The sequence below is a fragment of the Elephas maximus genome, chromosome 1 (genome assembly GCF_024166365.1).
Source record: "Elephas maximus indicus isolate mEleMax1 chromosome 1, mEleMax1 primary haplotype, whole genome shotgun sequence".
Taxonomy (NCBI): Eukaryota; Metazoa; Chordata; class Mammalia; order Proboscidea; family Elephantidae; genus Elephas; species Elephas maximus.
The window spans coordinates 223,312,996-223,333,176 of NC_064819.1; the positions used below are offsets into that span (position 1 = coordinate 223,312,996).

The 20,181-nt window shown below is 39.3% G+C and overlaps 1 protein-coding gene across 7 annotated transcripts in view; it reads left to right on the forward strand.

Moving 5' to 3' along the window:
• The window catches only part of ESR1 (estrogen receptor 1), a 529,996-nt gene that overhangs the window by 198,712 nt on the left and 311,103 nt on the right, over window positions 1–20,181 (forward strand). For all 7 annotated transcript variants that reach the window (XM_049903778.1, XM_049903786.1, XM_049903821.1 and 4 more), the window contains one exon: window positions 14,631–14,821. In XM_049903778.1, coding sequence (XP_049759735.1) covers window positions 14,631–14,821 — 191 coding nt within the window. The remainder of the gene's footprint in view (window positions 1–14,630; window positions 14,822–20,181) is intronic.

Consider the following 20,181-nt stretch of genomic DNA (forward strand, 5'->3'; position numbering starts at 1 on the left):
CTTTATGTTATCACATTGACTTCTGGCTTCCATGGTTTCTGATGAGAAACCAGCTCTTAATCTTACAAGCATCTCTTATATGTGATAAGCCACTTCTCTCTTGCTGCTTTCAGGATTCTCTTTTCCTTTTGCTTTCAACAGTTTGATTATAAAGTGTCTTGGTGTGGATCTCTTGGAATTTATCCTACTTGGAGTTCTTTGAGCTTCTTAGATATGTACGGGGTGGCTTATTCAATAAGCAAGGGAAGCTTGGGCATACTTGTGCTTATGTACTAGTCTGTAAGCACAAGTAGACCTGTGCTTACTTTGTTTACTGGTGTCATCTGCCCCTGTCAGGGATTGTAAATTTGAAAAGAGGCTTTGATTCTATAAGCAGGTGCTGTGGGGTTGGGAAAGAGACAGATGCAAGCCATCCCTAGAGATAGAATCTTTGATGTTCTGAAAATATGTGAAATTGTTCACTGCAGATAATTTGGAAAACAAGGTAAGCATTGTGCCTACCTTACTTACTGGATAATCTGCCCCTGGAAGTGCAGATGCGTGTCTCATCAACATTGGAAAGTTTACAACTGTTTAAAAAATATATTCTTTTTGCCTTCTTTTAATTTCTATTTCCGGGACTCCCATAATACATATGTTGGTCCACTTGGTGGTGTCCTATAAGTACCTTAGGCGCTGTTCACATTTCTTCATTCTTTTCTTTTCCTCAGACCTGATAATCTTAATTGGCCTATCCTTGTATTCATTGATTCTTTCTTCTCTTTGCTCAGATTACTTTGCTCACTTTAGTTACTGCATTTTTGAGCTTGAGAATTTCTGTTTGGTTCATTTTTGTAATTTATATCTCTGTTAATATTCTTATTTTGCTCATGCACCCTTTTCCTGATTTCCTTTAGTTCTTTGTCCATGTTTCTCCTTAGCTCATTGAGATATTTAAAACAGTTGTTTTAAAGTTTTTGCCTAGTAATTTCAATGTCTGGGATTCCTCAGGGATGGTTTCTGACACTTTATTTTGTTCCTTTGAGTGGACTACCCTTTCTTGTTTCTCTATATGCCGTGTGTGTGTGTGTGTGTGTGTGTGTGTGTGTGTTTGGTTGAAAATGAGACATATGAATATTATAATGTGGTAGCTCTGGAAATCAGATATTTCCTCTTCCTCAGAATTATTGTTTTAATTGTCCAAGGCTGTATTAGTCTTGGTTTAATGACATGTACAGATTATTTTTTTCAAAGACTGTATTCCTTGATGTGTGTGGTTACTGAAGTCTATGGTTTTTTAGTTTGGGTTCAGCTACTGTTTTGACAGAAGTTTTCTTGAATGTCAGGGATTAAAAAAGAAAAGAAACCACAAAACAAACAAATAAACAAAAACAAAAGGAAATAAAACCAGCCGAACAAGCAAAAAAAAACAACAGAAAATAAAACACCTTTCCCAGTATTTGTAGATTAGGTCTGTGCTATGGCTTTCTTTCACCACTTAGCCAGGCTTGCACTGAACCTAGAGATTAGCTTGAATGAAAGCTTATCATTTTCTTAAGTCTTTTAAGAGCATGTGTTTTTTTCTGGGCATTTGCGTAACTTTCTAAATTTCCACCTGTGTTCTTTGGAATGCCCTAATTTCCCAAAGAAATTCTTCCTGGGCTTTGTCTCCCAATTCTAAGGCCATCTTTTGTATGTTTCAACCAAACTCTTCCACCCCTGGCAGCTGCAGTTGGATCGTTTGCCTTACAGAATTTTAGGCGATGCCTTTGAGTTTTCTGCCCTGCTTGAGTTCTGCGATGGCAAAACAGAGTTGTGCACCTTGCTTCAGTCGTTTATGTAGCCACCCAGCAGGTTAGAACAGAGAAATAAGGTCTGATCTGTTTCTTCCAGAATGAGGGAACAGGGTCCCATTCTGGGAATATGAGCTAAGGTCATTAAGCCAGCCAAGCAGTTGGGGAGGGGGTGGAGCAGGGGTAAGTGAAAGAGCCGCAAAGATTTCCTAACATTATGAAGTTTTTTTTCACTTGTTGATTAAACATTTGCTTGATTGTTATAAACTTTTAACTGTTTTCCAGAGTTAGGACAAAGTTTTCTAACAGTTTCCGTTTATTATTATTATTGTTTTTTATGTTTCCTTTGGAGACAGGAGAATAGCACGTCTTAGTCTATCACCTTGGTGACTGAATATGCAGGCATAGTATCTTACAGAAATACTTAACTAAATTTTGTGATGGATTAGATGTAGGAGGTACATCTAGCAAATATTTATTAAGAACGTACTATGGGTCGGTTAAAATTGGGTGCAAATGAAGCATGGTCTCTGCCTTCATTGAGTTTACTGTTTACTTGTTGTTGTGTGCCATTGAGTTGATTCTGACTTATAGCGACCCTATAGAACAAAGTACAACTGCCCCATAGGGTTTCCAAGGAGTGGCTGGTGGACTTGAATGCTGATTTTTGGTTAGCAGCTGTAGCACTTAACCACTGTGCCACCAGGGCTGTTTACTAGGGAGATATAGTCAATAATTACCTAGATATAGTACTGGAAATTTTGGCAAGTGCCATTAAAAAAAAAAAAATTAGGAGACTTTGAATGCACGTAGCTATTGGGACTTGATTTTGTAAGGGAAACCTTATGAAGTTATCCCAGTGAAACTTAATTAAACCATATATCTAGAAACTAGAAATCTGTTGGTTCCTTTAATTTAGCTTTGCAAAAATATGTCTTCTAGAAATCAAGGCTTTAAAAGAAATTTTTTTTTTTCATTTTTATTGTGCTTTAAGTGAAAGTTTACAAACCAAGGCAGTCTCCCATACAAAAACTTATATACACCTTGCTTTATACCCCTAGTTACTCTCTCTCTAATGTGACAGCACATTCCTTCCCTCCACTCTCTATTTTCGTGTCCATTCGGTTTATCCTCTTGTCTCTTCTCCAGACAGGAGCTGCCCACATAGTCTCATGTGTCTACTTGATCCAAGAAGCTCACTCTTCACCAGCATCATTTTCTATCCTGTAGTCCAGTCCAATCCCTGTCTGAAGAATTGGCTTTGGGAATGGTTCCTGCCTTGGGCTAACAGAAGGCAGGGGACCATGATCTCTGAGGTCCTTTTAGTCTCAGTAAGACCATTAAGCCTGTTCTTTTTACAAGAATTTGGGGTCCGTGTCCCACTTCTCTCCTGCTCCCTCAGGGGTTCTCTGTTGTGTTCCCTGTCAGGGCAGTCATTGGTTGTAGCCAGGTACCATCTAGTTCTTCTGGTCTCAGGCTGATGTAGTCTATGGTTTACATGGCCCTTTCTGTCTCTTGGGCTCATAATCACCTTGTGACCTTGGTGTTCTCCATTCTCCTTTGCTCCAGATGGGTTGAGACCAATTGATGCATCTTAGATGACCACTTGCCAGTGTTTAAGACCCCAGACACCACTCTCCAAAGTGGGATGCAGAATGTTTTCTTAATAGATTTTATTATGCCAGTTGACTTAGATTTCTCCTGAAACCATGGCCCCCAAGCCCCTGTTCGTGCTACTCTGGCCTTCAAAGCGTTCAGTTTATTCAGGAAACTTCTTTTAGTTTAGTCCAGTTGTGCTGACCTCTCCTGTATTGTGTTGTCTTTCCCGTCACCTAAAATAGTTCTTATCTACTATCTAATTAGTGAAAACCCTTTTCCCTCCCTCCCTCCCCCCTCCCTCCCCACTCTTGTAGCCATCAAAGAATATTTTCTTCTCTGTTTAAACTATTTTTCGAGTTCTTATAATAGTGGTCTCATACAATATTTGTCCTTCTGCATCTGACTAATTTCACTCAGCATAATGCCTTCCAGATTCCTCCATGTTATGAAATGTTTCACGGATTCATCATTGTTCTTTATCAATGCGTGGTATTCCATTGCGTGAATAAACCATAATTTATTTATCCATTCATCCATTGATGGGCACCTTGATAGCTTCCATCTTTTTGCTATTGTAAACAGTGATGCAGTGAACATGGGTGTGCATATATCTGTTCATGTAAAGGCTCTTATTTCTCTGGGATATTTTCCAAGGAGTGGGATTGCTGGATCGTATGGTAGTTCTATTTCTAGCTTTTTAAGGAAGCACCAAATCGATTTCCAAAGTGGTTGTAGCATTTTACATTCCCATCAGCAGTGTATAAGTGTTTCCGTCTCTCCACAGCCTCTCCAACATTTATTATTTTGTATTTATTGGATTAGTGCCAGCCTTGTTGGAGTGAGATGGAATGTCATTGTAGTTTTGATTTGCATTTCTCTAATGGTTAATGATCATGAGCATTTCCTCATGTACCTGAACGTCTTCTTGAGTGAAGTGCCTGTTCATATCCTTTGCCCATTTTTTAATTGGGTTATTTGTCTTTTTGTAGTTGAGTTTTTGCAGTATCATGTAGATTTTAGAGATCATACTCTGATCAGAAATGTCATAGTTAAAAACGTTTTCCTAGTCCGTAGGTAATATTTTTACTCTTTTGTTAATGTCTTTGGATGAGCACAGGTGTTTGATTTTTAGGAGCTTTTTCCCATTTATCTAGTTTCTCTTCTGCATTGTTGGTAATGTTTTGTACACTGTTTATGCCATGTATTAGGGCTCCTAACGTTGTCCCTATTTTTTCTTCCTTGATCTCTATAGTTTTCGATCCATTTGGTCTTTGATCCATTTTGAGTTCGTTTTTGTTCATGGTGTGAGGTATGGGTCCTGTTTCATTTTTTGCAGGTGGAAATCAAGTTATGCCAGCACCGTTTGTTAAACAGACTGTCTTTTCCCCATTTGACTGACTTTGGGCCTTTGTCAAGTGTCAGCTGCTCATATGTGGATGGATTTATTTCTGAATTCTCAATTCTGTTCCATTGGTCTATGTATCTGTTGTTGTCGCAGTACCAGGCTGTTTTGACAACTGTGGCGGTATAATAGGTTCTAAAATTAGGCAGAGTGAGGCCTCTCACTTTGTTCTTCTTTTTCAGAAATACTTTACTTATCCAGGGCCTCTTTCCCCTCCATATGAAGTTGGTTACTTGTTTCTTCATCTCATTAAAAAATGTCATTGGAATTTGGATCGGACTTGCGTTGTATCTGTAGGTGGCTTTTGGTAGAATAGACATTTTTACCGTGTTAAGTCTTCCTATCCATGAGCAAGGTATATTTTTCCACTTACATAGGTCTCTTTTGGTTTCTTGCAGTAGTGTCTTGTACTTTTCTTTATATAGGCCTTTTATGTCTCTGTTAAGATTTATTCCTAAGTATTGTATCTTCTTGGGGGTACTGTAAATGGTATTGATTTGGTGATTTCCTCTTCAATGTTCTTTTTGTTGTTGTAGAGGAATTCAACTGATTCTTGTATGTTTATCTTGTATCTTGAAACTGCTGAATTCTTCTATTAGTTTCAGTAGTTTTCTTGAGGATTCTTTAGGGTTTTCTTTGTATAAGATTATGTCATCTGCAAATAGAGATACTGTTACTTTTTGCTTACTAATCTGGAAGCCCTTTATTTCTTTATCTAGCCTAATTGCCCTGGCTAGGACCTCCAGCACAGTCTTGAATAAGAGTGATGATAAAGGGCATCCTTGTCTGGTTCCCAATCTCAAGGGAAATGCTTTTAGGCTCTTTCCATTAGGATGATGTTGGCTGTTGGCTTTGTATAAATGCCCTTTATTATGTTGAGGAATTTTCCTCCTACTCCTATTTTGCTGAGAGTTTTTATCATGAATGAGTGTTGAACTTTGTCAAATGCCTTGTCTGCCTCAGTTGATAAGATCATATGGTTCTTGTCTTTAGTTTTATTTGTATGGTGGATTAAATGAATTGTTTTTCTAATGTTGAACCATCCCTGCATACCTAGTATGAACCCCACTTGGTCATCATGAATTATTTTTTTGATATGTTTTTTAATTCTTTTGGCTAGAATTTTGTTGAGGATTTTTGCATCTACGTTCATGAGAGATATAGGTCTGTAATTTTCTCGTTTTGTGCTGTGTTTATTTGGTTTTGGTATCAGGGTTGTGCTGGCTTCATAGAATGACTTTGGTAGTATTCTGTCCTTTGCTCTGAAATACCTTTAGTAGTATTGGTGTTAACTCTTCTTTGAAAGTTTGGTAGAACTCTGCAGTGAAGCCATCTGAGCCAGGGCTTTTTTTTGTTGGGAATTTTTAAATTACCTTTTCAACCTCTTTTGTTATGGGTTTATATAGTTGTTCTACCTCTGTTTGTGTTAGTTTAGATGGATTCTGCATTTCTAGAAATTCATCCATTTCTTCTAGGTTTTCAAATTTGTTAGAATATGCTTTTTCATTGTAATCTGATATGATTCTTTTAATTTCAGATGGGTCTGTTGTGATATCGCCCATCTCATTTCTTATTTGAGTTATTTGCTTCCTCTTCTTTTTTTCTTTTGTCTGTTTGGCTAGTGGTTTATCAATTTTGTTAATTTTTTCCAAGAACCAGCTTTTGGTCTTGTTAACTCTTTCAATTGTTTTTCTGTTCTCTATTTTATTTAATTCTCCTCTAATTTTTATTGTTTGGTTTCTTTTGGTGCCTGAGGGTTCTTTTGTTGCTGCCTCTTTGTTCAAGTTGTAGGGATGATTCTTTGATTTTGGCCCTTTATTCTTTTTGTATGCGTACATTTATTGATACAAATTGACCTCTAGACGCTGCTTTTGCTATGTCCCAAAGGTTCTGATAGGAAGTGTTTTCATTGTCATTGGGTTCTATGAATTTGTTTATTCCATTTTTTATGTTTTATATAACCCAGTCATTTTTGAGCAGGGTATGTTCAGTTTCCAAGTGTTTGATTTCTTTTCTCTGCTTCTTCTATTATTGATTTATACTTTTATGGCCTTATGGTCACAGAGCATGCTTTGTAATATTTTGCTCTTTTGGATTCTGTAAGGCTTGTTTTATGACCTAATATGTGGTATATTCTAGAGAATGTTCCGTGTGCGTTGGAAAAGGAAGCATACTTGTCTGCTGTTGGGTGGAGTGTTCTGTATATGTCTATGATGTCAAGTTGGTTGCTTGTGGCTTTTAGATCTTCCGTGTCTTTATTGAGCATCTCTGTTCTGTACTTCACCGAAAGTTGTGTGTTGAAGTCTCCACCTATAATTGTGGAGCTGTCTATCTCACTTTTCAATGCTGCTAGAGTTTGTTTTATGTATCTTGCAGCCCTGTTACTGGGTGCATAAATATTTAATATGGTTATATCCTCCTGGTATACTGTCCCTTTAATCATTATGTAGTGTCCTTCCTTATCTTCTGTGGTGGATTTAACTTTAAAGTCTATTTTTTCAGGAATTAATTTGGCCACTCTTGCTGTTTCCCTGTTTTGAGTGTTTTTTTTAATCTTGATTTATTTTTGTGATTCCCCTATCTGGGTTGACATCTTAGTACTCTGCCCAGTATTCCAGTCTTTGGTTGATATCTGATATTACTGATTTTCTAAGCAGAGAACTCCGTTTAGTATTTCTTGTAGGTTTCGTTTAGCTTTTCTGAGTTCCCTAAACTTCTGTTTATCTGGAAATGTCCTAATTTCGCTTTCAAATTTGAGAGACAGTTTTGCTAGATATCTGATTCTTGGCTGGCAATTTTTTTCCTTCAATGCTTTATTATATAAGTCATCCCACTGCCTTCTTGCCTGCGTGGTTTCTGCTGAATAGTCCGAGCTTTTTCTTATTGACTTTCCTTTGTAGGTGACTTTTTGTTTATCCCCAGCTGCTGTTGAAATTCTCTCTTTATCTTTGGCTTTTGGCAAGTTCGGTTATAATGTCTTGGTGACTTTCTATTGAGATCTACCACATATGGAGTTCAGTGAGCATCTTGGATAGATACCTACTCATCTTTCATGATGCCTGGGAAGTTTTCTGCCAAGAAGCCTTCAACAATTCTCTCTGTATTTTCTGTTATCCCTCCTTGTTCTAGTACTGCAGTCACTCTTCAGGTTTTTCCCTAGATAGAGCCCCTCATGATTCTTAGGGTTTCTTCATTTTTTAAAAATTCTTTTATCTGATTTTTCTTCAAATACATTGGTGTCAAGTGCTTCATCTTCAGTCTCACCAATTCTGCCTTCCACTTTTGAAATTTTATTTTGAATCTTCTGAATTTCTGATTGCTGTCTCTCTATGGATTCTTGCAGTTTACTAAATTTTTCATTATGTTCTTGAATAACCTTTTTAATTTCTTCAACTGCTTTGTCTGTATGTTCCTTGGCTTGTTCTGTGTATGGCGTGATCTCCTTCCTGATCTCGTGCCTGATGTCTTGAGATGTTCTATATATTAATCTTTTGTATTCTACCTCCAGTAATTCTAGGAAGGCACCTTCATCCAGAAGTTCCCTTGATTCTTTGTTTTGAGAGGTTGTTGAAGCAGTCATGGCCTGATTTCTTTATGTGATTTGATATTGACTGTTGTCTACGTGCCATGTGTAAGTTATTAGTTTATTTCATTTGCTTGGTATATGTTAGCTTCTTGCCTTGTTTCATTTTGATATGTCCAAATAGGTTGCATGAGCAAGTTAGCTTGATTATTTTTGCCTTCCAAGCTCTAATGTCCTGTCACAGGATGGCTAGAGCTGTTACCAGGTATATGAGCCTAGGAGTCCATTCACTTTTTTGCATGGATTCAGCTCAGGTGTCTTGGTCATTGTTCATCAAGTGTGTGGTATAGGCTCTGTCCTGCAGTCTTACAGAGGCAGGGGTGATTGGTGTAGGTACTGGTATCTGGTTCCAGCAGGGAGCCACACTGAACAAGGCAGAGGGCTGAAAACCTTCCCCCGAGTATCTGTGAGAAAGGCGCGTCCCTGTTTCCTAGAGTGCACAGGTGGGTGGGTTCTGCAGGTGGACCTTGGGCACCCAATGCTTTTGGTTGTAAGGACTGGGGGTTACCAGTTACCTTGGACCCATGTTGCAGGTGCCTGGGTGGCTTGAGTGGAGCCACCAGTCCTTAGGCACCTGATTTGGGTTTGTGAGGACCGTGTTTAATTGGCAAAGCGGTGTCAAACATCAAACACCCATCTCTTCACTGCACGGTTGAAATAATTGCAGTCTGCCAACAAGGGCCTATTCTCCTGAAATAGGCCCACACAGGTCCATGCAGGGTGGATATTCCTGGACAAAAGCCACATCTGTTCAGGTTAGTGGAGCTGGCAGATTATCTTTCCCTCCAGTTGTGAATTTATTCCTTCTCGAAGGCCAGGAGAATGGCTCAGGATGTGCAACAGGACCTATCTCAGGCCCAGGGAAATTGACAGCCACTGAAGCTGGCTTGGGAGCTGGGGACATGGTAAAATATACGCAAATACTTAGCTCATGCCAAGAGTGCCATTCTTTTCTGGTTCCTGAGGTGTGAGTAGGCTGTGGGGCTGGCTGTCTGTCCCTGAGGAAACTGTGGCCGAAAACTACCACCAGCCAGCTGTAGCTGCTCACCAGAATGGTGCCTGAGGTATCCCGATGATTCAAGTCTGTAACTCCTCTCTGCTTCCGAACCATTTCTCCCTCCCCCGCTTCTCAGTCCATTTTCTAACTTTGCCTTTGATGCTCAGGGCTTCTAGGTTGTCATAAATGTAATCGTTTCACTTGTTTTTTCAGGTCCTTGTTGTAAGTTTGTTCACCAGAAGCATCTGACTACTCTGCCATCTTGGCCCCACCTCTGAATTATACCAAAGCTTTAAAAATTAAAAAAAAAAAAAAAATTGTTTGGTAAATCAGGAGAATAATGCGTTTGGCTAACTGGTACCATTTATTATGGTTGGAAAAAACAACTGTATTTGATTATGTTGAGCTTCAGACTTTTCCTTTTGATTAATGAAAATCTTCTTGGCAGATATTTTTATGATGATCTGTTTTTGCTTGATCCCAGAGAGTTGACTCTCTGGACCCAATATGAATGCCTTCAGATATCTCTCTTAGTTAATGTTGAATATGAAATATCAGTGGGGCATCTGTTTGGAAATGATTAGTAGTCAGTTTATGTAATAAAAATGGAACTAAACCAAGGCAGTTGGGTTTCTAGCTTCCATAGGTGCAGTGGTGTTATAACCTTTTTTTATCTGATCCCTCATCTTTTGCCTTTCTTTTCCCTGCCATTGTCCCATCCTTTCACCATGTGTGTGCTTCATGGTTGCAAAACATTCCTTCATCCCTCACTTGAGTTTCTGTCTTGCTTCTTTCCAGAGAATCTTCAAAAGGATCTGGAGAACATCTAACCTCTTAACACACAGCTTGATAGACTAGTTAGCTTCTTATCTTAGTCTTCTGAGAAAGAGTCCAATTGAGAAACTGGAAAACTTTGGTGACAATTCAGATAGAAATTTTACAAGGAGAGAGGTGTTTTAGCAACTTGGTAAAGAATTAGTTAAACCTTCACTTAGGATAATGGGATAAGGGCTCAGTTGGGGTGTCAGACATTTCCCATGTGGAAAGCAGAACCTGAAGAAATTTTGAACATCAAAGTAAGAGTAGTTAATTTTGAGGAGAAACCAAAGGGACTCTGAGGTGGAGGGAAAGGAAAAAAGATTGATCTAAACACAGTGTAAGTATTTCCTACCAAAGAGGTGTGAAGCTAAAAGTTCCATGTCTTTGACAGGGACAGGCAGGCAAGGCTAGGTAACTAGACCCATCCTCTGGGACTGATCTAACCACAGGTACTCAGATATGTCCAGGGTGGTGTCTGACACACCCCTGTGGGTCAGTTCCGAGTCCAGCCATGGACTCCTCCCACTCTGTTCCTTTTTACTGCGCATAATTATGCCAAGTAATTCTTCGTCCTGAGGCCACAACTGTCAGTTTACAGGCAGTTATGCCAAATTAGCTTTGCCTGATGGACACTCTGTACAACATGATTACTATTCCAAGGTGCCTTAGGGCTTTGCTACCCCTGAGATGATCTCAGCTATATTTTGACTGGGTGTTGATTATACCCTGTTTCATGATATCCCAGTTTGAGAGTCTCCACAGAGCAGGGCTGGGTGAAAATGATAGTCAACAGCGTTACATTTCATGGATTTCAGAGTCTGTTTAAAGACGTTGCTTTATGGAGGGTAAATATATGGCCTGTGTAATTTCCCTGCTTATTTTTGGAGGCCTTCTGGTTTCATGCCCTGTGTCTGTAACAGACTTTCAGTATTCCTGGACCATCTCAAATATAAAGTGTAGATGACAGGCATTGGTGTGACAGCATCCATCTCTGCTAGATCTGGAGAACATGGGCATTTGCTATTACATCTCTTATCATTACTTTTATGAGCAACATTCACATACCATATTTATATTCTTGTGCCAATAATCACTTTATTGGTTCAGTCATGATTAATTTATTTGGTATCAATATTGAGTCCCTATTCTGGGTGAGGTACTATGCTATAAGCACTTGGGATTCCAGAGACTAATAAGACACGACACATAGCAATGGAGATAAGCGTGTACAGATAAAGGAGTAATGTAGTGAGCGCCAGACAGAGAAGTACAGAAAAATCCACTCTAGAGCTCAGAGCAGGGATAAGTGACTTTGAGTTTGTGGGCTTGGGAGTGGCTGGTAAGAGGAATTCATGGAAAGGAGACCTTAAAAGTGTAGTATTTTTTTATGGAGAAATGGGTGGTAGGGTATTTGATACCTTGGAACTTTTGCCCACGCATATACTATTCATTCACGTAACAAACATGTAGTATATGCTGGCAACTGAGCTAGGTACTGGGGCTGCAATAATTATTAAGGGTTATAAGACACTGAAGGAGCCCTGGTAGCACAGTGGTTAAATGCTTGGCTGCTAAGTGGAAGATCAGCAGTTCGAACCCACCAGCCATTCTATGGGCGAAAGATGTGACAGTCTTCTTCCGTAAACATTGCAGACTTGGAAACCCCGTGGGACAGACAGTTCTACTCTGTTCTATAAGGTTGTGATGAGCTGGAATTGACTCGATGGCAATGGGTTGGGTTTGGTTTTGGTAAATAAGACACTGAGGAGACCCTGGGTGGTGCAAATAGTTAACATGTTTGGTTGTTACCCAAAAAGTTGGTGATTTGAGTCCACTCAGAGACATGTTGGAAGAAAGGTTTGGCAAGCTACTTCTGAAAAATCAGCCGATGGAAACTGTGGAGCACAGTTCTACTCTGACATACATGAGGTCACCATGAGTTGGAATCAACTCTAGGGCAAATTGTTTATAGATGCTGAATCTGCCAATTTCATGCTTGCTGAACACTGCCCGTACCCAAGGCACTAAGCTTACATAATTAAATATTCACAGCTGCTTCCTACTGATTGGATTCATGCATAAGACTTTAGTAAACAAACAGTAAAAAAGATTTGAGGTTGATTGGGGGGAGTTCAACAGCATGGTGATGAAATGGAAAGAGATGGGTAGCAGAATATGAACTAGAACTGAAAACGACTAGCCAGTGCTCTCTAAGGATCATTAAAAAATAAAGAAGTCCTATTTGAGGCTGTCAACCTAAGAGCTAAGTCATTTCGAATGGAAAAATTTGGCAAAGTCAGACCTACTCCACCCAAGGAGCTGGTATTTTGTGAATTTTATGACAAATGTAGTTTGTGAACCACCACAACAAACTGTGGACTGTATTTTCTGAGTGAGAAGGGAAGGATTATAAAATTTGAGCTAAAAGGAAAGGCAGTGCTTGTGAAGGGGAGGACCAGTGAGAGTCAGCGTGGCCTGATATTTGGTTGGGAAATTGAAATCAGAAGCATGAGCTTGCTACATCGAGAGATCCTGGGAGCTCTGTCTTCAATTCAGTGTATCTTATCTTAACCCGTTAACACATTGCGGTTGAATTCGTTCCAATTCATAGCGACTCTATAGGACATATAGAACTGTGCTATAGGGTTTCCAAGGCTGTAAACTTTACTGGGAGGAGGCCTGGTGGTGCAGTAGTTAAGTGTTCAGCTGGTAACCGAAAGGTCAATGGTATGAACCCTCCAGCTGCTCTGTGGGAGAAAGATGGGGCAGTTCTGCTCTGTCCTATAGGGTCGCTGTGAGTTGCAATTGACTTGATGGCAATGAGTTTGTCTTTACAGTTAGCAGCTGAGGGCTTAAACACCGCACCACTGGGGCTCTTGTATCTCATTTTAGGTTTATATATTTATATAAAATCTCAAGATCCTTCAGTCCATCTATTCAACCAGTATCTTTCTACCTCTCTTCCTTTATATCCTGGAACACTCTCTCTATTCATTTCGTAAGTATGTCGTTGTGTGCCGGTTACACCGTGTGGGGCTTTGAGGCTGCATCCCAAATTCTCTTATACCTCCTTTCTGTGGTTGCACATTTGGTTGTGTGTGACTGGCAAAACCTGTATTAATAGCCTTTCTGATCCTGTACCTGGTGAAACAAGAAGCAGACTTATCTCTACTTCTTGCCTTAGCTCCTTTCCTCCACTATTCTTCAGGGTCTTCTCATCAGTGGTGTTCCTGCTGTGTCTTTAATCCCAGCTGCTCTAGTCTTCTTCCTGACCTTGCTCTATTAGTTTTCCCCTTTTTCCGTCTGTATCATCAACCATTTTGTCTCTCTAGGCGTATTCCTTCTGGTCTGTGTGAGGCCTTCTCGGGCTCTCGTCCATTCTAAAGAATCTCCCTTTGTCTTCATATTCTTCTTGAGCTACTGCCGTATCTTTTTTTTTTTCGATTCTCATCCAGCTTCTCAAAGGAATAGCCTTTACTCATTTTCATTTCCATTCACGCTTCTGGATTTTGGCTTGTGCCTATACCTCTCTACTGGAATTTCTTGCTACGTGTCCTCTTTGCAAAATCCAACTTCACCTTCTCAGTCCTTGTTTTATTGTACCTCTTTGCCCCATTTGGCACTATCAGTCGCTCTTTTTTTCTTAAGGCTTTCTACTACCTTAAGCTTTTAACTTCCTCATTCTTTTGGTTCTTCCAGAACTTTCTGATTGTTCATTCTCAGTTGCCTTTTTGGGGTATGCTTCCTCCATTAACTCTTTAAAGGTTGGTATAGCCATTTGTGCTCTTCTACTCTTTTCATTTCTGTGTATTCTTAAAAAGGAGTGTTGGATATTGAAAAACTGTATCCTCCGATTATAGGGTAAAGTGATAAAAATCGATATTCAGGGTTACCTGGTAGCAATGGCATAAAAATTTGAATTGTTGTTTTTCTACACTTGCCCTATCTACATTGTCCATCAGTTCATCTGAGTTTCAAGGGCTCCAGCTGTTTTATGCTTTGTCTCTGCCTCCTGAAGACCCATAATGTGGTCTAGAATTGGAATAAGCATTGGTCTCTAATGGTTTTCAATTAATTGTGAATCCCCGAGAAAATGAGTAAAGTCTGTTAGAAACTAGCTAATTTCATTTTGTAACTGAATAAATTCTAGCTAATATATTCTGGTGTAGGAAGTCAGTTTTTAAAGCAAGTTTGCAATAAACAATTTCCCCTCAAGGTTAGTATAATAGGCAAACACCTTTTGCTGCAACAGACGGCAAGAGGTAATGAAAGATTAGCTTACATTATGACTCATTATTTCAAAATGTCAGAATAAAGTGGACCTGCCTCATCTCCCAAGCCTCTTATTCTTTGGAAGAGAGTGCATGTTTTGCTTTTTGAATGTTAATGGATTCACTGTTTTTTTTTTTTTGTTTGTTTGTTTTGTTTTGTTTTTTCTCCCATTTTTTTTTTTTCCAGGCCCAATTCAGATAACCGGCGCCAGGGTGACAGAGAGAGATTGGCTAGTACTGGTGACAAGGGAAACATGTCCATGGAATCTGCCAAGGAGACTCGCTACTGTGCGGTGTGCAATGACTATGCCTCAGGCTACCATTATGGAGTTTGGTCCTGTGAGGGCTGTAAGGCCTTCTTCAAGAGAAGTATTCAAGGTAATAGTGTATTAAAAACGACTTATTCCATTTTTCATTCTAAGAGCAGCAGGAACTGAGGAAGGAAGACATAGGATCAGCCATTTGTACAAAACACCAGTAGCTCGTGGATCCGCTAATATGTTTGATGGAAACATAGAGAAGAGACAGGATCTCAGAAGGAGTTGACAAATGCCAGGGAAGCTGAGGCAGAGTAATTGTGCTTTTCAATTTGGCAAAATCCAGATAGTCTTGAGCAGCTCTGCAAGAGGGGCATCTCAGTAGCTGGGCCTCTGAGGAAAAAAGTTGTTTGTGCACTGCTTGGGAACAGCAGGTGGACATACATGTTTTGCAGACAGATACACATACTTTTATAATATAGTGTGACATTAATTGTCATTACAAACTTATCTCTTTACCTTGGCCTTGTCTAGGTAAATATTCTGTTGTGATTTCTGCTCCAGACCAATTCTAATTTAAATTATTCTCCTCTCCCTCCTCTTTCATCTCTTTGTTGTCTCAACGGATGACATGACCTTTGGATAAAATGATGAAATCAGACTCAATGGCTGATGACTTGTATGGGCATGTCATCTGTACCACACAGTTAATTAGGTACCCACTGCAACGTTTCATTTTCCCCCTGCAGTGATACTTTACTATTCTATAGTTTACAATTTGAACTTCTTTGATATACTGCCAGCTGTATATTTTATTTCTACCCCAAGTGTCTATATATATTGCTGCCTTATATAGGATACTCTGGGGAAACACCAGTAACTTTTACTACCCCAAATTTCTGTGCTGAAGATCCTTTGTCTCACAGGAACTAAGCAGTTTAGACTAACTGAACTCATTTTTTGTCTTAATACCAAAAAGACAAAACAAAACAAACCCCTGCTATCGAGTTTATTCCGGCTCATAGCGATCCTACACAACAGAGTAGAACTGCACCATAGGGTCTCCAAGGCTGTGATCTTTATGGAAGCAGACTGCTGTATCTTTCTCCTGTGGAGCGGCTAGTGTGTTTGAACTGCCACCCTAGTTTTTAGCAGCCAAGTGCTTAACCACTGTGCCACCAGGGCTCCTTTTTGTCTTAATAGTAGGGACATTTTTCTCTGCTCTTATTTCTTTTCTTTCTCAGCTTCAGTGAAGCTTAGTATATAAACACTAAGAATCTTTGTGATGGAGATATGTAATTCCCTCTATAAAAATCTAGATTTCAGTAACTTATTGAAAACCAGAGTCTACTAAATTAGCAGACACTGATTGAAGAAAAGATTCTCATGGACTTTCAGGGTAGCTCTTCGTTGCCGTGATGTGAGACAAAAGCTGCAGGATGGTCCACACTGTTTATTTATTGCCAGTTGGGTAATTTTTTTAGCCATTCATATCTTAGCAAGAGCACCATGGGAGGTCACCTTGGTCTATTTTAATAGCATTTTCTTTGACACTCACTGCCTTCAGCATCTTTTAGAACTCTGCTGTAAAACTTGGACATTTTTTTGTTGACATCTTTATAAAATTAAAGGTATTCTTTGATAGTAAATCTTAAACTATATGTGTATATATGTGTGTGGTGTGTACATATGTGTATATATGCACATATGTACATATATGTATGCGCATATATGTATTTAATTTTACTAGCTGATACTATGATAATTCAGAAGAATTGTATTTATATTTTGGTTTCTAGTTAGTAGAACCCCTTAAAGGTCTTTTGACAGCCATCTTCATTTGTGGTTTTACTGTTTCTTTGATTTTATATAATCTAAAATACCAGCATTTTAGGTAAGCATTCAGTCTGATAGTGAAAAATCACCTGACTGAGGAAAGTTAGTGAGTGGGTACAGCTACAAACTTGGATGAGTCTCTTCTCTGCAACGGAGTTGCCTTGTCCGTAAAAATGCTTTAAAACAGCGGTCAGCAAACTTTCTGTAAAGGGCCACATAGTAAATATTTTAGGCTTTGGTGGCCATCTGCTCACTGTCACAGCACCTCAACTCTGCCATTGTTAAGTGGAAAGCAGCCATAGTTGATATGTACATGAATGGATGTGGCTATGTACCAATAATACTTTATACACAAAACAGATGACTGACCAGATTTGGACCGTGGGCCATAATGAGCTGAATCCTGATATAAAGTATAGAAAGGGAATAGATAGCTTCTAAGTCTAAAGTTTTGATTATTCGTGTTTATTGAGACTTTACTCTGTACCTGTGCTAGCTGCTCTGAGGGGAATCAGGAGATGTGTAAGACCTAATCCGTAATCTTACAAAACTTAGAATTTATTTGGAAATTTATTTGGGGAGATGAGGTATTTGTTCAGGATAAAAACAAATAAAAGAAAACCAAGTCGATTCTGACTTATGGTGACCCTATGCCTGTCAGAGTAGAACTGCACTTCGTAGGGTTTTCAATGACTGTGATCTCCAGGTCTTTCTCCTCAGGTGCCTCTGAATGGATTTGAACCACCAGCCTTTTGGTTAGTAGCCAAGCACTTAACCATTTGTGCCAGTCAGGGACTCCTGAACTCATGATAAAATTAGAAAATTAAGTCAGCATAGATAAAACACTACTTGTGTGATAAAGATAAGAAAAACTATATGTGAAAATGAAAAAAAGGTAACAGTTATAAATTTGAAATTATTGAGATTGAAAGTAGAAATGACCTTTCTCCAAGGAACAATAGAAATATTCTCCCAAATTATTTTTTGTTGTCTTTTGTTCAGTATTTAAGGGTGTGCTCTATAAATTCCCAGCAATTTAGTATTTTCTCTAAGCATTAAAGCATCAGGACAGAAAACACAGGAAACAGAAGATCAACAGGGCAGAAGAAAAGTCAGTAAAGAAAATGTGAGTTTGTAAAAAATAGATATTATATTGGTGTGGCATTATTTCAAATAGAAATTAAAAAAAAAATTTCTGCTTACTCTTTAGTGGTTAAAATATATATCTCTTATTTTTATCTTGTTATACAGACAAATTATAGGATATCATTGAAATTGTTCAATATTAAAATACAATTTCTACCTTACATTGTGTCTTATATTGTGGTGTGAAAAAAAAAAAAAAAAAAACAGTTGCCATGGAGTTGATTCTGACTCATGATGACCTCATGTGTGTCGGAGTAGAACGTGCTCCATAGTTTTTTTTTTCCCCCCCTGAATTCGTGAGATTTTCAACTGCTGATTTTTTGGAAGTAGATTACCAGGCCTTTCTTGAGAGGTGCTTCCGGGTGGACTACAACTTCCAACTTTTGGTTTAGCAGCTGAGCGCATTAACCTTTTGCTCCCCTCAAAGTGTGAAGTCACTTATATAAGGTCTCTTAAATGAAATGAATATTGAGTTCCAAGTTCTAAAAGAAGCCAAGAACAAAGCAGGGTTATTAACATCTAGAGTTAGGGGGGAACCTTAAAAATCATTAAGTTCACTAATTCTTCCATTTTTTCCTTGAATACTTCTGCTCACTGAAAAATTATGCAAGGCCCTGAAGGTACAATGAAAGGAAAGGCAAAATGTCTGCCCACATGGAGCTTATGATGTAGTGAGACAGATGGACGAATAAAGTGACAATTCAACTGCAGCGTAACAAATGCTACCATAGAGGTCAGGGTAGGGTCTTACAGAGTCTGAATTTCACCCAGTCCTGGTGGGGGATGAGTCAGGCTCTCAGAGAAGGTTCCTGACTTAAAATTAGGCCTGGAGGATGAGCCAAGTGAGCAAGGTGAAATAGGAGGGGGTGAGTGTTTAGTCATAGGAATGAGCATATGTGAAGAACAGGAAGTAATCTGGAGTGCGAGGAGTTCTGTGGATAAAAATAGACAAAGTTCATTTTCCATTAGTTAAAGAAAGACATTGCTGGGCCATGTATTTGGTCTTTGTTGTTGTTGTTAGTTGCTATTGAATCAGCTTCAATTCATGGCAACTCCACGTACAGCATAATGAAACATTGCCCAGTCTTGCACCACCTTCATGATCGTGGGTATGTTTGAGTCCGTTTTGTAGTGCCTTCCAACCTAGTGCCTTTCATCTTCCAACACTGTATCAGACAATAATCTGTTGTGATCCATAGGGTTTTCATTGGCTGATGTTTAGAGGTAGATTGCCAGGCCTTTCTTCCAGTCTGTCTTTGTCTGGAAGCGCCACTGAAACCTATTCCCATGGGTGACCCTGCTGGTATTTGAAATACCAGTGGCATAGCTTGCAGCGTCATAGTAACATCAAGCCACCACAGTATGACAGACTGACAGATGGGTGTTTGTATTTAGTCTTAGACTGTGTTAAAACAAAATAGTTTATATTTTTTGTACTCTAACAGCATTTCCATGTATTTGATTTGTTTGTGCAGATAAAGGGAAATACCAGAGGAAATTTAAGGGTTTCTGGTCTTATGTTCTCTTTATAATCTTGATAACTTGGAACTAAAAAGTTTTACTGAACTTCTGTGGCTCTTTATAAATCACACTGCCCCTCAAATACATTTAAGGAGAGTGAAGGGTCTGACATGCAGGTGGAAAGTTCTGAAGATGCTGCAGCTCTCCCTGTTTTTCTTGTTACTTAAGAAGAGTGTTAGAAGTGAGTATCCATCAGATAACTCTAGTACTCTAAGTGTTTTAGTTGAAGAGGTACAGTTGTTGGACTTGAAATCATACGGATTTTCATCTACTATTTAGTGTATAAACTTGATTACTCAAGAATTGAGTAATGGCCTTCAGTTGAACATATTTTTTTTAAAGCTAAGTCAAGGACACTATTTAATGGAGAGGGTGAAGTTGGATATGCTATGAATTTATTAATCACTGGGGGTGGAGAAGCAGTGTCCCTTAAGATGTGTTTTAGGTGGAGACTCTGGGATGAATTATATAAGCAGGCTTGGTTATAGGAGCAGGAGCCAGTTATGCCTTCAAGTATTATTCCGAGGAAAAAGGACCCCACTGAGCTCACTGGTCCCCTTTTGTTATTATTTCAAATGGTTACGAGGCATAGTGGAAGCCCAGGCCTGTCTGTACACCGCAAGCTATGTTGTCACTTCATATTCTCTCTATGTAGCTTATGTATAAGATGCTCCACATTAGGTCAGACACTCATGGCCCAGGGCAGGTGTTGGCTTCCAGTGCCATCGAGTCGATTCTGACTCATGGCTTAGAGGCTAGGTAAGACCAGAAGGACATGGTATCAGGGGTGGAGTCTGGTTGAGGTGCAATGCCCTGGGAGCTGTAGGTCCAACATGAATAACTAACAGCCAGATCCACCCACCAGGCCCTAGAAAGCTTCAGGGTGAGGTAGTCCAGCACCCTGGATAGCTCCTGTGACAGCTGCAGAGGGTAAGCAGAAACTTAACTTCCAAAGGAACCTCGGGCCCATTCATTTGG